The 18,389-nt window shown below is 39.7% G+C and overlaps 2 protein-coding genes across 4 annotated transcripts; one reads left to right on the top strand and one right to left on the bottom strand.

Moving 5' to 3' along the window:
• Nucleotides 1-4,369, bottom strand: LOC117301083. The gene is made up of 4 exons (XM_033784965.1): nt 3,982-4,369; nt 2,568-3,310; nt 911-2,320; nt 1-318 (listed from the first exon to the last, which is right to left on the bottom strand). The coding sequence occupies exons 2-4, from the start codon at nt 2,982-2,984 to the stop codon at nt 31-33; spliced, it is 2,115 nt and encodes a 704-aa protein (XP_033640856.1). The 5' UTR covers nt 2,985-3,310; nt 3,982-4,369; the 3' UTR covers nt 1-30.
• Nucleotides 4,370-4,896: 527 nt separating this feature from the next.
• Nucleotides 4,897-18,088, top strand: LOC117300797 (epoxide hydrolase 1-like). Of its 3 annotated transcripts, XM_033784606.1 has the most exons (10): nt 4,897-5,454; nt 7,826-8,072; nt 8,440-8,551; nt 9,321-9,492; nt 9,909-10,023; nt 11,118-11,247; nt 13,755-13,951; nt 14,231-14,456; nt 14,906-14,933; nt 15,427-18,088. In XM_033784606.1, the coding sequence occupies exons 2-10, from the start codon at nt 7,871-7,873 to the stop codon at nt 15,499-15,501; spliced, it is 1,257 nt and encodes a 418-aa protein (XP_033640497.1). In that variant the 5' UTR covers nt 4,897-5,454; nt 7,826-7,870; the 3' UTR covers nt 15,502-18,088. The 3 variants fall into 3 exon arrangements, with proteins under 3 accessions (XP_033640497.1, XP_033640496.1, XP_033640495.1); XM_033784605.1 differs by having other exon boundaries at nt 4,899-5,445; nt 14,906-15,514; XM_033784604.1 differs by having other exon boundaries at nt 4,899-5,454; nt 14,906-15,514.
• Nucleotides 18,089-18,389: the final 301 nt, after the last annotated feature.

The following is an 18,389-nucleotide window of genomic DNA, read 5'->3' as shown; positions in this document are numbered from 1 at the left end:
TTTGACAATTACCAAAGCTGTCCAGTGTCTTTAAAGACGTGTTGTGTCTGTGTTGACGGAAGGGCCCGTTTTTGAATGACTCTGTGTCCCACTGACAACCAACTGATTAGTCTTCTTTCGTCTCGTCTGACGTTGCTTCTTTGAACGACTGTAATGCTCATTAAGAAGGTTATGTACCCGCTTTGTAAAGCAGAAACTGAGAAAGATCAAAACGCCTTGTGAAGAGTTTAAGATGTCAAAGATGAAGATGACTGCGTATCCGTCTATGATTTGCATTAAGAACCCTAGTATCCAAGAGAGTCCCATTAGAACGCACAGCTGGAAAAGACAAAATAAGATAAAATAATAGCAACATTAAAATTATAGGAGTGGCAAGATGGAGCTAAACCGTATAACTGATTTTGAAAGCGCACATAATGCAAAATTAAAGGCAAAGTATTTTTTGAACGGTTAGATTGCTTTAATCCTATTAATATAGATAGAATAAAACGCAGTGAAAACTTCATGTCAAAAGGTGGTAGCGTTTATGAAAATTGCGGACCCTCCGTCGAGGTTATGATGTCCGCAAAGGAAGAATAATCCGCAATGGGAAGACACAATCTGATAAACCTATCCGACAGTTTCTCAGATTCAACTTTTGGAGGATAAAACCTGATAGTACTTTATTTGCATTACCGCAAGTGAAATGATTTTTAAAATACTATCTACTATCGAAATGTTAAAAAGCTGCTTTGTAACCCCATAATTTAAAGTGTGTGATTACCAAACGTAGGCCGTCCCTTTAAAAATATAACGTTGGATAACTATGGTGGTTGACAGACAGGTTACTGTGGTATTTTGGAATGACGACATCTCGGTTTGATTGCTATTATATATTTGTTAAATGTAAAATACAAAAAAAAGTCTTTACCCTGATGTAAATAAGGAGCTCCACTTTGACCTCTTGAAGTCGCGTCTCACTTCTCGCTGCACGAGTAGAGCTTCGAGATCTTCTCAGAAAAACTACGGTGTATACGAAGAAACATATACTGAGAGCAAGGGTTAAGGCGACTGGGATACCAAAGGCGTATAAGTTAACTAATGGACTCACTATGTAACACCTGGTCTGGTCTACGTATATTGGACCGGCACTGGTATACTGACAGAAGTGTAGTGTGATACATATTGCAACGATTACCAGTGGTACACCCCAGGCAAATAGCATATATAGAAGTAGTGGTTTCGTTGGTGACTCGTGGGTCTTATTGACCACTTTACTGCTGAGAGTTCGTGCAACATTGCAAGACAAAACAGCCATCCACATGAACGCTGCCAGCCATGTGAAGTGGATTAGGGGGGCCGCGATGAGACACAGCGTTGGTACATCGAGTAATTGCCCCGAGAGTAAGAGGAGGAGATTTGCTATAAAGAGCGCCCCCACAAGGTTCATGATGGACAGACCTGCCAAGTTGCGCAGTGGTGGTAGTAGGGAGTAAATGAGGAATGTTACAGCAAGAGCAATGACTGATAGAGTGTAGAGTATATAGCTAAGGTATATCAATGCGAGGGCCGTAGCATTCTGTGGTTGTGGACCGGTCAGATAGTCAGCACAAATGACTGCACTTCCATCTGCAAGAAGAACGTACGCGTCGTGAGGTATAGAAACATCAGATGGGATATACTTTAACACTGTTACATTCCCTTCTGCTGACAGCACAAACTCAGTTGAATTCAACGCCATGAGTGAAGTGCATGTTAGTTTGATTTCAAGACAAGCCTCATCAATCCCATAGACATGGTAGTCATTCATTACATTGTAATCAAACTGTCTAATACGAAATACGTCATTCCTGGTGACGTAACCATGGAAAAGGTCAAGTCCACTGGTGTTAAAATCTTTACAAGTCTGCGCGGGAAGAATACTTTGTAGTTCTAAAAACAGAACAAACTGAGAAATATTACAAATACTAGATTTGTAACTCAAGATGACGCTCTGAATGCTATCCACGACTGTTTTGTTTCCTGCTAGAAAATTCACGGTAAGCAACTCTACTGTTGATGAGTTATTTAGTGTTGCGTCCCAAAAGACGATACCAAAAGTATCAACAAGAAACAACCGTAGACAATCCACCAAACCAACGTTGACTGTATTATTTGGGTTGAATGCAAACTCCTGAACTGCTACAGGTGCTGACGTTGAGGGCACTGTCTTTTCAACACACTCGTTTCCTTGGATTTCGAACCCAGAATTACAAGTCAACGCTCTGCAGCTACTGAGAAAAGGATCAAAGATCTCTCCCGTTGTACAGGAAACGATGCTATCGCTTAAAGTGTTATCGCTCTTAAAGTTAAAGAGCAAATCAAGAGTTAGAATGCCAGTAAAACTCTCACACGTTTCAAAACACCTTGACCATGGATCCGTGACGTCACATCTATCTACGCACAAGAAATAGTCACATGACTCTCTGAGTGTGAGACTGACGTTATTGCACATTGCGCAATAGGGATTGCGATAATTGGTTATGGTTGAACCAATGACAGGCCGGTAAGCTAGAGGTCCAACATAGCTCTCTGAGTGTGAGACTGACGTTATTGCACATTGCGCAATAGGGATTGCGATAATTGGTTATGGTTGAACCAATGACAGGCCGGTAAGCTAGAGGTCCAACATAGCTCAGACAACCCTGTTCCGTTTCGCTTTCACTAAACTCATCCAAACAAGTATTTATGGTAGGTGCTGAACACCTCCGAACTTCCCCTTCTATACTACTTGGAACTTGAACCATAAAGTCACCAGTAAATAAACCTGGAAGTTCAGTGTCGTTAAAGTTTGGAACATAGGATTTTGCACCATACACGTTATAGGCTGCATGGACCGACCATGGTAGCATGTTATCATACGATTCTCCATTGCATATAGCACAGTATATATTTCTGTATTGATATAGCGAGTCATTATTGTACACTGGTAGAGAGCCAATGATATCCTCTCCATTCCATGGCATTTTACATAAGTCTCTTATTCCGCCCTCTAACCAAGATTCTGGGCAAACACTGATTAAATAATACCCAACATATTTTCCATAAAGGCTCGGCAACGCAATGCATTGATACCACTCCACAGGGAGACCTTGTAGTGACGTAGGTGGGGGAAGTCCTTCCGGGTTACAGTTTATCTGGTAGTCATAGCAACAATCACCAAGAGCCTGGCAAAGTTGATCACAATGACATCCGATCCTAGGAGTGTTGTTTTCGATGGTTTGCGCACACTCAGTACCACAAAGATCATTGATTCCACATAGTCCAACACGGAATCCAAACTCACTGGTTTCTATGGAAACATAATATAATCAACATCTTAAGATCAGATTTATATATTTAAGAGTTATGTTAAGACCTTGTTTAAAATGAAATAAAATAAATTAAATTCACTTCAATTCAATTAAATTCACTTTATTATTCCCTATGGGATATTCAAACAAAACGTACTCTGAGTTAATTTCTGTGAGATTTGATATCTAACATTTGAGTTTTCGTTTTTTAAGTTCCATGACCCAGTTTTGGCCGATTTTATATTTTGAATTTTATTCGTTATATTTCACTTTATAAATCCTATTTATAAAATTATTATTATTTATTTTTTTGTCTCAACGAATTAAGACAGATCTACGACCAGTTTTCACGAGGAGACATTGTTTTCTAAAATCGGGATGTGGTCTTTTGTCGGGCAAATCTGTATTTGCATAATGTCGTCACAAGACCATCACCGCGCACTCACTGTGGTAAATGAAAACCTATCATTGGCTAATACATGTAGTTGTGTGTGGAAAGACAAGCTAGTCTGAACATCTGACGTCACACTGTTAGGCTGGTGAAAGCAAGTAGGTCCAACCTGTTTTTAACCTTGCGGATGAGATCAGGGTACCAGTCTACGTGCACGCGTGCTATGTCCATTATTTGACTGCATTGCATTGCATTGACAGCCAATGATCTAATTCTTACCTGTTCCACATGATATTCTTGGTATTATGCTACATGTTGAACGCACCAAGCCCAACCCACACTCTATAAGATTAGTTTCATTTCCCACACATCCAACCTCGGATATGATCACTCTATCGGGAACATCTATAGGGTCTAGAGTGGAGACGTAGATGTTCTTGGTCTCAACAGCAAATGAGAAACCAAGATGGCGGCAAGCAGATTCAGTATCTCTATGATCCCATAGGTTACCAGCACACACAGAGCTCCATTGTTGACTGCTTGTACAACGTGCTTGCAGTGTGCCTGTAAATGAAGATATCGGGTTGGCCAGACGTAGCTCCAAATCACCGGGATCTATATGACGACGATAAGTGAGAGCAAATAAGTTGGTTTCACTAACAATAATAATATGTAATTACATTTACGATATTGAAATCGGTACAGACGTATCCCCATACGTTTGCTTGGGCACTGGCCTGGTGACCAGTCTGTTTTCTTTGTCTTTTTCTTCCACTTTGTGCTTTTTAACATGTGTTCTGCGCCTTTGATCATTTTGTATGTGAGGGGCGCAATATAAATTTGAAATGTTATTATTATTATTAGCCGACTGTATTATTAGCCGACGCCCGAAGTCAATTATTGTTTCTGTTATCGTACTGGATGGACCCCAAAGTGCCAAGATTAACAAGGCAGAGGGCGCCCTATCTAGGAGTTAAATTTGTTAGACTAAACAATTGAAAACATCAATACAAACCCTCTGTTTTATAGTGATTGTGATATTTTCTTTATTTCATATTAATTTGACCTTGTCAACAACACTATTAAAACAAGTTAAGTATTAAAATCAAATGTTGTTGGATATAATTTACAAGTTAATTCGGCCTTTTTGATCGGTCGTGATGACTATTGAAATATTTTGTATTAACCACTGCTGAACCATCTAACCCTGACATGTCTATAAACTCACGGGCAGGCACACACTGTGCTCTCACAGGGTAAGCTTCATTTGAAACTGCGAGCGGCATGTAGTAGTGCTACACACATCGTCTTGTGTGTATTGCAGCACATTAGCGAAGGCCACTTCACTTTCGGACAATGTGAAATCCAGCCATTGTAGCATGTATTGAATTATAGTCAATTGTTTGCCACCTATTCATGATGACAATTTGTTAAATAAACACATTGAGCGCAGCTGTTGAAATTCACTGGTATTTAATATACATGTATGTGCAACTCCTACCTTCTAATACAAACAAAATACACATGCTTCGGTTATCAGCAGTGGGGCTAGATTTTGCTGGTAGATGTAAGCTGGCTGGGGTCAAAGGTTCTTTGAAAGAAAGAATACTGAGTAGACTACAGTCGGTGTCCTGTAGAATCCTCAGTCATTGTGAATGGTGGTAGTCTCCAATGCACTGCACCTGGTGAGACCACACTAATACCGGACGTCTGAGCTCTCTTAAAAAAGCTGTCGATCAAAACGTGTGTGCGGTAGGGTTTTATTATATTACCTCTTGATTCACTCGTGGCCCTACAGTACTAGACGTAAAATTGTTATAATACTATTACTATAATTACAAGTAGCATCATTTTCAGGAATAGGAACGATATTACACTAGCTAGGGGTCAATGGATGGATATGGTATGTTCTTTTAGCGTATATAGCAACTGACTTAAGTTAAACGAACTCAAGAAATATTCAAGGACAGAGCCCTTAATTGTTCATGTACCATGATTGTACGTTGTACGGGATGCGACACTTCTCATGAAGTTTCCATTGCCTCTGACTCGGGAGGATCCTTAAAGGAACACGTTTGCCTTGGATCGGACGAGTTGGTGTATAAAAAGCGTTTGTAACCGTTTATTATGAAATGCATGGTTAGAAAGATGTTGTAAAAGTAGAAAACAATGATCCACGGGTTGCTTCGAAATTGCGTGGTTTTCATTTTACTTTGCGAACTAACACGGTCGGCCATTTATGGGAGTCAAAAATTTGACTACCATAAATGGCCACTTAGTCGACGAGGTTAAAGAAAAACCGTGCATTTTCGAGGCATGTTTGTGTGGATCATTGTATTCTACTTTTACAACATCTTTCTCACTTCAGTTCAGTTCAATAATACGTTTATTCCATATTATTCTTGTTGAAAAAAAAAACAATTGTGAGAATTTTACTACCCATATGCATTTTAAAACAAACGGTTACTGAAACGCTTTTCAAAGACCAACTCGAATAATCCAGGGACGTATTAAGGGTGCTTGATTGGTGGAATGCAGAAAGGCAAAGTGCTACCATAACTATTATTTGGAGAACTGTGCTGAAGACAAGACAACTGGAACTTAAACAAATTGGGGATTTTAAGCCAGTTTCTTCTTCCGGGTCAACTTGACCCGAAAACGGGTCAACAAAACAGGACTCGGAATCCGGGTCAATTTTGACCCGGGTGTTTTTCGTGTGTATATCTGCCTTTAACGACATTATGCAATTGGACCGACATTTGCTTTCATATTATGATTGGTACAGCAAGTCTATGTTCTTTTTTGTCCTGACCAGCGAGAGCTTGTATCGTGTGAGAACTAAGGTCCCGACAATGTGTACTTAGTTTGTGTGTAAAGTAAACAAAACACAGATAGCATTCTCTTTTGCTTGTTTTTTATTTTGTCTGTTTTTTTATGCATGATCATCAGACAGCAAATAACACATTTTACAGAAAACGATCTTTGAGTTGGAAGTTATTAATACAGACATCTATTTAAATAGGTCTTGCTTATGTCGCCTGATGCTATTAAAGGTAAAAACAAATTGCGGAGGAAACGTTAGTTGTAATTAGGCTGTAAAAGCAATTCATTCTCAGGTTTAGAGATCATTTTAAACTTAAGGTATTCAAACAAACTGTCTATGGTTGTAATATTTTATGCCAAAATTGAATGGTATAATATTTCTGAATCTACAAAAATAACTAATGGCCTGCTGAATCGACCTAGGCCTTTGATCGAGAAAGACCCCGCTATGGTCGAAACGCCAGGTCATTTAATACTGTTTTATAACATCGGGCCTTTATTGGTAAGCAGTCAGCTATTATTCCATTTTCTTCACTTCTGAAATTCTTAATGATTTTAACATCTTTTGACACAATGGGCGCTACCGTGATTTTATCAAATCTCCTTCATATCATCAACAAAGATGGACTGCGATAATGTTTTAATTATTAATTTATTGGGTGGTTTTGTTTACTCGGGGACCAGATTTATGAATCCACTGTTCCCCACCCCTATAGGGCCAATGAGACATGACAAACGTCGACAATAAAAGAGATAACAAACTAAATGTCTATACATTTTAGCCAAACAGTATTGTACCCCAAAGTTATATTGAACTAATTAGGGAGTTATAACTTAAATAAATACAAAACATTACGTCCAAGTTCGTTATATATCGTAAAAAGTAAAAAGTTTTGGGGATAAGACACTGGACACGTTTGGTAATTGTCAAAGACCAGTCTGCTCACTTGGTCTCAACATATGCACAAAATAACAAACCTGTGAAAATTTGAGCTCAATTAACCGTCGAAGTTGCGAGATAAAAAAGAAAGAAAAAACACCCTTGTCAAACGAAGTTGTGTGCTTTCAGATGCTTGATTTCGAGACCTCAAAAGCTAATTCTGAGGTATCGGATTCAAATTCGTGGAAATTACTTCACGTTAATACTTACTTCAGAGGGAGCAGTTTCTCACAATGTTTTATATTATCAACAGCTCCCCATCTTTACCAAGTAAGGTTTTGTGCTATAATAACTATTTTGAGTAATTACCAATAGTGTACACTGCCTTTAAGTGATGATTTATCTTTTACAATACTTCAGATCTGTTTTGGTTTGGAAAGATAGTCTTCAACAACAACAACGACAATGGGATGGAAATTAGCAGTCAGTGTTCTACTGATTGGTGTATTAGCTGCCTACATGAGTGGCATCTTCAGCTCACCACCAAGTCCCCCTGAGATAGGGGATGGGTGGTGGGGACGAGGTGAAAGACCAACAACCAAAGAGGATACATCCATCAGAAAGTTCAAGATCAATGTTACTGACGAAGACATGGACGATTTGAAAGGTGGGTTAGGGTCAAGTCACACTGCAGCGATAACGAAAATGATAACGAAAACCACGCACAGAGTACTCATTCTATTGGTTGAATTGTTCCGCACAGAATACGCACATCCACTCATCCAACCAATCGAGGGCGTGCATTTTTAACGTTCTCATTTTTGTTCTCGTTTTTGTTCTCGTTTTCGTTCTCGTTATCGGGGCCTGTGTGACCGGGCCTTTATAATGATGAGCAATCTATCCTTTGTACTGTATCGAGCTCATCTTAGCATATTTTTTAGTAGAGCAAAATAATTACCTTACGTTTCGACCCTGGCAGATCTTTCATTTTACCTCAAACTTTATAAATATGTTGCCCTTCTATCCTTATTCAGATCGTTTGAGAAAGACCCGATGGTTTGAGAGTGTTGAAGAAACCAAGTTTCATTTTGGTATCAAACCAGAATACATGAAGTCAATACAGGAATACTGGCTCAACGAATACGAGTAAGTTTAATATCTCCAATCAATCAAGAACAGTTAGTTATCTATAAGCCGTAGATTGAAAACCTCCGTATGACCTATATGGTATGACAATGGTATAAGCCTGGGAGGCCTTTACCCCTCCCCCACCCCCTCCCCTTATGCATTATGACCTCTATGGTATGACAATGGTATAAGCCTGGGAGGCCTTTACCCCTCCCCCACCCCCTCCCCTTATGCATTATGACCTCTATGGTATGACAATGGTATAAGCCTGGGAGGCCTTTACCCCTCCCCCACCCCCTCCCCTTATGCATTATGAACTATATGGTATGGCAATGGTATAAGCCTGGGAGGCCTTTGCCCCTCCCCACCCCCTCCCCTTATGCATTATGAACTCTATGGTATGACAATGGTATTAACCTGGGAGGCCTTTACCCCTCCCCACCCCCTCCCCTTATGCATTATGAATTCTATGGTATGACAATGGTATAAGCCTGGGAGGCCTTTACCCCTCCCCCACCCCCTCCCCTTATGCATTATGAACTCTATGGTATGACAATGGTATAAGCCTGGGAGGCCTTTATCCCTCCCCACCCCCTTCCCTTATGCATTATGTTGGGATACACCAAGTGTAGACTGGTCTTTGACAAATTACCAAAGGTGTCCAGTGATAACAAGACAAGTAGTACTTGCACCTTGTTGGCATTACAGGGGAAAATCAATTCTCGCTCAAAAACATGGTATAAGACACAATTTAAATAACTTAATTGTTCTATTTTCAAACAAACAGTTGGCGTAAACAAGAGAAGGTTCTGAACAAGTATCCACAGTTTAAGACAAATATTGAAGGAATTGATATCCACTTTGTACGAGCCACACCCAGTAAGCTGAAACCTGGACAGAAAGCAAAACCAATACTGATGGTGCATGGATGGCCAGGATCGTTCTACGAGTTCAGTAAAGTATGTCTCTCATCGTTTTCATTCAGAGATGTATTTCACGACCACAGAGTGTGCATGTTTCGCGTAATTTGTTCGTTAAGTTTTAACGTAATTTCACGCCCAATATGCAGATTCAGAAGTGTTTGTTTTAAAACAGCATCATCTGTCAAAATTAGTTCTTAGAAACATTCTAAATAAAATCTTTCGGCAAATCATTGGCACATGATTAAAAAACAGCATAATGTTTATTTTTTGTATGCTATTTGACTTGTAAGTAATGGTCGAAGTAGTCGAAATAAACGAGACGTCGCCACCAATTTACCACAACAAGGGCGCCCTTGCAATCAATCTCCGTTATGACGTCACATCACTGGGATTCTTGTTACATGTTATTCTGTATCAATCTGTCTTACCGCGTGTATTTTTTTGCATCTCAGATCATTCCAATGTTAATCGACCCGACTAATCATGGTGGGACGGATGCGGACGTCTTTGAAGTCATCTGCCCGTCTCTTCCCGGTTATGGCTTCTCTGAGGCTGCGCATAAGAAAGGTTTAATGTTGTATCTTATCATTGTCTGGTCTCAATTATTTAAAGGGAACGCAGGATTGGGCGATTAAAAAGTATAATATAAATACTTACATGCTTCGAAAGAGTGTGGCTTTCCTTTACTACGTGAACTAACACGAAGTCACTTAATAGGGCTAAAACTGCTCCCCAAAATGGCGGACCGTGTTTTAGGCTGTGTCTGCGACATCGGCTACAGCTATGGCTAGATCGTATGCGTTTGCCTAAAACTAACACTGGCAGATGCGCAAGATCTATAGCTGTAGCTCTAGCCGAAGTCATTCTGGACTCGACATAAGTCACAAGTAAGAAGAGAATGACTTAAATTCGAGCATATCAACTGTGTGGATCATAAATTAATTTCTACTTTAAAAAAAGACCTTTCCAACCATTAATTCACAAGCGTGTTTTTATCACTGTAACTTGTCCCTTTAAAATCTATTAGACGCTTTATATACTCCATCTGAGACAAATTTATTCATTCCAATTCTCTGTAATAATGGTAAATGTAAATATTATTTGAATATTGTTATGTAATGTGCCCTATAGGCTTATCATTTCTCGTTGTTGGGTGGTTTGTAGATAGCTTTTTGATAAGGGAAATATCCAAAACGGGAACATTGTTTGTGTCATTCAGGCCTAATTCATCCAAAAAGTTATTTCAAATTGATGTCACCTTGCAAACTATACCATCCCAGATATTAGGGCAGAGGCTATCTGCTAATGTTTCCATTTGTTTTTCGTTTGTCTTAAAAATCCCATTCCTCTAAAACCAGCTAAAGAGTTCCAGAGACTTCAATAGAGGGAGTATAGCCTACTACATATACACTGCATCTTATCAGGCACCAAATTTTGCAATGCACAGAACTTTATGGCATATGATTTGGGATTCAACGAGGACAAAATTAGTAGAGTTTGAACCAACAACCTCAGTTTTACTTGCGGCGTCATACCAACTGAGCTATCTACCCCTTTGTTGGCGCGGACTCTGACATTGTCTGTCGCTGTTCTGCGTCCCTGTGCAGTTGATTTTCTGATATCTGCTCGGATTTAAAGAGTTTTATTCTATTGCACATTAGGTCTGAACGCGAAGGAAATTGGACGTATATTCCACAAGTTGATGACTCGATTGGAGTTTGACAATTACTACATTCAAGGAGGTGACTGGGGCGGTCTAATTGTTGACCTTATGGCTGGTATGTTTCCAAGGTAACGAGTAAACAAATACTTATCTAGTTCAAGTTATGTTGGTTAAGTCATGTGAGTGTGGGTTCGAATCCCGATACTCTAATTGCTTCTCTTCACCCAGGGGTGGATTTCACAAAGGTAGTCCTAACTTAGGACTAGTCCTATATAGGCAATGCTAAGAGATAGGACCAGTCCTAATTTAGGATGAGTTACTGGTCCTAACTTAGGACCAGTCCTATCTCTTAGCATTGCCTAGGACTAGTTTTGTGAAATCCACCCCAGGGCGTATAAAATGGGTACCTGCGAGGGTAGAGGTTCGATATTGCGTATAAAACCACCGGGGCGCCATACGGTTGCCCGGGTTTACTCCCTAGCGGCCCAGGGTACTAATGTAAAGAGCATTGAGACGGTTACTGTCAAATGCACTCTTATTATCAGAACTAGTTATTCTTATCTGAACAACTAATTTGCCAAAAATAATTTATGAACTGACATTTCGACGCTGGCAAAGTTGTTCACGAAAGGTAGTTGACAAGACAACACAGAGAGAATGAGAAAACACAGGGAAAAAACAAGGAAAAACCATTATTGGGGAGACCAATAATTGTTGGTAAAATTTACGTAATGGATAAACCAAACTTAGTATAATACATGTACTCATCTAGCGTTGTATAGAGAATCACGTGCTTGATATCAGCGTTTTGATTAAACCTTGCTCGTTATAAGAAAGTACTCATATCAGTATCGTTTCAAAGACTTAAATCATTATTTCTCAACTTGGAAACTATCTTGTATGATCGTCTGGACAAATGCAGTTAAACACCTGATGGGACCAGCCAAATTTAATGTCTAAATAGTCCTGACGGATAGACCTTTCACTAAACACAAACCACTTCATATCAGTTTAAAGGCAGTGGACACTATTGGTAATTACTCAAAATAAATATTAGTATAAAACTTTACCCAGTAATGATTAATGGGGAGAGGTTGATGGTATAAAACATTGGGAGAAACGGCTCCCTCTGAAGTGACATAGTTTTTGAGAAAGAAGTATTTTTCCACGAATTTGATTTCGAGACCTCAAGTTTAGAATTTGAGGTCTCGAAATCAACCATCTAAAAGCACACAACTTCGTGTGACAAGGGTGTTTTTGTTCCATTATTATCTCGCAACTTCGACGACCGATTGAGCTCAAATTGGCACATGTTTGTTATTTTATGCATATGTTGAGATACACCAAGTGAGAAGACTGGTCTTTGACAATTACCAATAGTGTCCACTGTCTTTAAGTATATACGTCCCATAAATAAGGGAATCAATGTGTGGTGAAGAGGTTTTCAACTAGTGGTTAAAACTTGCCGAGGCCTGGTTCTTGATAATTTTACCGAAACGAAGTCGAGGTAAATTATCAAGAACCAGGCCTCGGCGGGTTTAAATCACTAGTTGAAAACCGATTCAACACACTTTGATTCCCATTCATGAATACCTTTTCGGTCAAAAAACTACACACTTTTTGTAAAAAAAAAAATAAATACAAACATTATAATTGTTCAATGATTTCTTTCAACACAACACCCCTCCAGCTACATGAAATGGTAAGGCCCTCGGGTAAACAACTCCTTATAAGAAGATTGCTGTGCGCGTCGCGCGTATCGCGTGATGTGGCACTACTGCCCCGGCCGTTGCTCTCGACCAATAGGAATGAAGAAACTGTCTTATAAGCACAGGTGCAAGCTCGCGTGTCACGCCCATGTTTCAACACTTTTTACTGGTCATCATCAAAGGTTTAAACACCCCCACGTGACGGGCTCTCCACCAATAGGACTAGCGAAACTGTCTTAGGTATTTATTAATAATACTTTAACAAAACAACCGTGTTAGTCTGAAAGATAAAACACTCCAGGGAATGTGCAAAAACTATAGGATGTTAAATTGAATCTTCTTGGTATACTTAATTATTTGCCAACACCAACATGGAATTATTTATTCCCATTACTATAATTATCGTTGGTGACATTAACACCGTGTCGATGTTGTCGCATGCTGATACCAAGAAAATCAATTTAACACCCCATTTTTTGCAGTGTGGTAGCATTAACTGCTCCTTTTGATGCAACAACTACTTCATTAGATGCAATGAAGGGGACAAGCCAATACCATTATTATACAAGAAAGTAACGGGTGAACGAATCCGATTAACAAGAGAGGTGACAATGTTGAAGAAAAAAAACCTAGAACAAATATTGACAGTGTGAAATTAAGATGGACTAGTAAACAACTTATTGCCCCAATTTCATAAAGGACTACTTGATGTAAGCACAAAATGTGCTTACAAGAATTACCATCCAAACTGTACATTTTGTTACTGGTATCCTGCTCATTTCTGCTACGCAGAACATTCTTAAGCAACATTTCCTGCTTAAGCAGCTCTATGAAATTGGGTCTGGTCCTGCTGGCTAGTCACTAAAGACGTTAAAGTCAAACCTTAATGATGAGTGTTTTGTTTCATTTCTTTCTTTTATTAATAGTCATATCAGAGGAATGCATAGTAACTTCATCACAGTGCAGCCGAGTTTAAGTCAGATGATCCTAGTCAAGATATTTCCCTCTATCGTGCTAGATGATGAAGCATACGCAAGGGCTTTGCCAAGTTTTGAAAATCTTGGTTTTTGGTTGCAGGAGACGGGATACCTGCATATCCAGGCCACCAAACCTGATACTGTTGGTAAGAAGTTTAAACCATTCAAATTTTAATTTGGGTTTTACTATAACGGTCGGCCATTTATGGGAGTCAACATTTTGATATGACGGGGTAAAAAGAAAACCACGCAATTTCGAGGCATATTTGTGTAGATCGTTGTATTCTACTTTTACATCATCTTTCTAACCATATGCATTTTATAACAAACGGTCACAAAACGCTTTTCAAAGACCAACTCGACCGATCCAAAGCAACGTGTTCCTTTAAATCATTCACACAATTTTAACATTGACCTTTATTCAGGACACGCCCTCACCGACTCCCCAGTTGGGCTCGCTGCTTACATCATTGAGAAGTTTTCTGTTTGGACCAATTACGATTGGATTGACTTAGACGACGGTGGACTGGATGGCTATTGGTCCAAAGATGATCTGCTAAACAACGTCATGATCTATTGGGTGTCGGGATGCATTACGTCATCATTGCGCCTGTACAAAGAGACCATTTCCAAGTCTTTTGAATTGGCCAAGTGAGTTGATATGATAGTTAATAAATAGTTAACTGCATGATGGGGGCTGTGTCGTCATGATCAAAGCAGGCTTTTGGTTGTATAAGGATTAATATGTACTCCATTCACATACCATAATAACAATACAAATGGCCGATTGTGAGACTTCTGAACGCTAGGTGGCAGCAGACTTACTAGGTAAACTGTCATTGTATAAGTAATTCTGAGCATGTACACATCCAAGAATAATGGATTAACCTGGAAAGTCTGCTGCCACCTAGCGTCCCAAACATCTACCGTTCATTCAGCTTCTGATAATTCGGGTTGTTTATAAGATGGAGTTTACATTTGCAAGTCAGGTGCATTACTGCATGGAAGACCGTAGCTCAGGTTATTTATTGAGTCTGATAGGCTATAATCGGTGTAGACTAAAAAGGAAATAATGTTCTTATACTTTTATTTATTTGCAGTTTCATAAACACAGTTCCCGTTGGTTTAGCGGATGTACCCAATGAGTTGGGTAGATGTCAGCGTAATTGGGCGGCAACTCACTACACTGATATCGTTTCGTATAAGACGTACGTACGAGGTGGTCACTTTGCTGCCCTCGAGGTGCCGGAACTACTTGCCGAAGACATCCGACAGTTTGTTCAGCAAGTGGAGATACGTCCGCCGAAACAGACAAAGTAGCAAGGCCAATCGTACTTCACGTGAAATTAGTTTAGTTTGCTTTCAAATTGTACTGAGCAAGGTTGCTGTAATTGTATAACAAATAATGTAATGCTCAGTAGACATTGGAGTGTGAAACTTTTCAGTGACCAATACAAGTATTATCACTCTTGATTTAATTGAAGTTGAATATTTCTGCTGTAGGTATGGATCCCATGTGACATTCATTCAATCTAGCATACCTTGCTGAACGATGGTCACAGTTTCCACTCCCTAAAAGGCAGCGTATACACCCGCATGTATAGGCGTACATTTGCAAAACACATCGTTTCCAACGGTAGTCAGAATTTCCGCTAGTCTTTGGGGCACAGGAGACGGATGCATTTCTTTATGTTGAACTAGTGGTAGCAATGGTGGTGGTGGTGGCGGTATGAGGGACGGCGGAAGAGCGAGTACACACAACCTATCCATTGCCAAGTCATCTATGATCAATCTATTGATTGCTAACATACACCAAGGCGTACACCATTTCAATTACATCATCAATTCAGTTCAGGAGATCTTCCTTCCATTCTTAAACGTTTCTATCTTAACATGTTTAACCACGGGGTTAGGCTAAAGTTATCAATAAATAAATCCACTTAGCCCCCCCCCCCCACATTTACCAATAACTGGGCGGTATGTAACTCAGTGAGAAACATCATTGCTGCTTCCCCCTCTTCTACATCCAGGCTTGATCCGATTCCCACATGGTTTTTGAAGATGTGTTTAGGCGAGCTCGTTCCTATCATCACGAATATCGTCAATCATTATCTGCTGCATGGTCATTTCCAAGAAGCAATGAAACATGCCCACATCACTCCCTTGCTTAAGAAACCTAACCTGGACACAGAACAACTCAAGAACTACAGGCCCATTGCAAACCTGCCGTTTCTTTCAAAGACAATAGAACGTGCAGCCGCTGCCCAACTTCAAAATTACCTCACCGACAACAATCTTCATGGACACTTCCAGTCCGCTTACAGAAAACATCATAGTGTTGAGACTGCCCTTCTACGTGTTCAAAACGACCTACTCCTGGATGCCGATAAGGGGCAAGAAGCTATTCTTGTCCTCCTTGAGTATTCATCTGCCTTCGACACGATCGACCATAACAGCATGCTTCAGCGTCTTACGAACAGATACAGCGTGTCCGGTCACGCTATCGGTTGGTTTGAATCCTATCTAGAAAATCGCACCCAGAGTGTCGTCATCAATGGTGCTCTTTCGAACCCTCAAGTGCCATTCTGCGGTGTTCCTCAAGGATCTGTTTCTGGACCGTTATGTTTCACTCTCTACACATCCCCCTCGAAGACATCATCGAGGGCCATGATATCAATAGAATGTTGTACGCCGACGACACCCAGGTATACGTCATCACTAACGTCATCAACAAACTAAAATTGAATGAAGAGAAGACCGAGGTCATTCACATTACATCTCGCTTCAGAAGCTATAGCACACTTTCACCTATCTTAATTGGCAGTTTTCCAATAGAACCGGTTCAGAGAGTACGAGATCTCGGTGTCACTTTTCAGAACGATCTTCGAACGGACATCCATGTGAAAAATATCTGCAAAACTTCGTACCTCGCATTACACAAAATTGGACAAATTCGCAATCTTCTTGACAAATCCACCACGGAAAAACTGGTTCACGCCTTCATTACATCCCGCCTTGATTTTTGTAATAGTCTTCTTCTCGGTCTACCTGACTCCGGTATCTCCAAACTTCAGCGAGTTCAGAACTCAGCAGCCAGATTGGTCACACGATCCAAAACCTGTGACCACATTTCATCTATTTTCTCGGACTTGCACTGGCTTCCGGTTAGACAACGGATTGCTTACAAAACCCTTATTCTGACATACAGCTGTATCCATGTCCACGCACCTACATACTTGCAAAAACTTGTTCACAAATACCAGCCTTCTCGAAATCTCCGCTCTCAATCACAATCTCTACTTGCCTGTTCATCCGCTTCTACTAAGTCTTACGGCCAGCGTGCATTTTCTACGTCTTCTACTCTTTGGAACAAACTCCCCCGCAATATCAAAGACGCTAAAACTCTGGATAAATTCAAACGCCTTCTCAAAACTCTCTTGTTAAACTCCAACTAGTTTTGTCTGTTTTTTCTTTCTGACTTTGTACAGCGCATTGGGACTCCGTGTGTAATGCGCTTTAAAAAAAAAAACGGTGTATTATTATTCTTATGTATAGTTCTGCGAGTGAATTATATATTACAGTGCAAAGTTCATTGTTCATTATTTAGAACCGGGCGTACGCCAAGTGGAATAATTAGTAACCATGTGACATTTATCAGGTGGCGGCCTGCTGCACACTCATGGACGTTATTTTTAGGTTTCCGTACGTCCCTTACGTTTACGTTATGGTATATACCGACTGAGACGAAAGCTGTTTTCGTGACATGTTTCAACTCATTTTTCAAAAACTGCAGCACTAGTACCTCGGCAAGTAGTATTTAAAGGGAAACATTCGACCACCACTATCTTCAAACCGCGTAAGTTTAATGTAAATCTGTGGACATTGTGTTTTGTGTACCCGCAGTCTTTAATGGAAAAAAATGGAAGATTTGAAATTTTGTGAAGATTGCACCTTCAGTTTTAATCCACTTTTTGTGTGTATTTTGTTATGGGAGGGAACACGACGCTTGTTCGTCTGATACTTTCTTTATAAAACGGCAATTATCATAGAAAGTCATGACTGAAGTAAATTTAATTTCTTTCTAGAATTTCCTGCAACATTGAAGGACATTCTATTCTTAGCATTGTCAATTTATTTTGAGACTCATCTGCACAGTTTCAGGTGGAGAGAATATTTCTGTATATTAATGACAGTAAATTGGATGTAAATTATTTTCTACATATTTGGACCAAACAAAACTTTCTGATTTTTTAAAGATAAAAATAAAAGAACAATACTCTGAATATCTATTGGTTTTGTTTGTATTATAAGCCAACAACATGGCGCTTTAATATGGCACGTAGAAAGATGGATCGAGTCCCAATGGAGATATAGTTTGAATACTTGAGATCAGTAGGAAAGGTTGAATATCAACTGAATAATTGATAATTGGGCACAACGCGTCAATCAATTGATCATCCCAGCTTGAGGGCAGTGGAAACTATAGGTAAATACTCTAAATAATTATTAGCATAAAACCTTACGTGGTAACGAGTAATGGGAAGTAACGTAGTTTTCCGGAATGAAGTAATATTCCAAGATTTC

Source organism: Asterias rubens, chromosome 16 (genome assembly GCF_902459465.1).
Source record: "Asterias rubens chromosome 16, eAstRub1.3, whole genome shotgun sequence".
Taxonomy (NCBI): domain Eukaryota; kingdom Metazoa; phylum Echinodermata; class Asteroidea; order Forcipulatida; family Asteriidae; genus Asterias; species Asterias rubens.
This window is presented reverse-complemented; position numbering and strand designations above follow the sequence as displayed.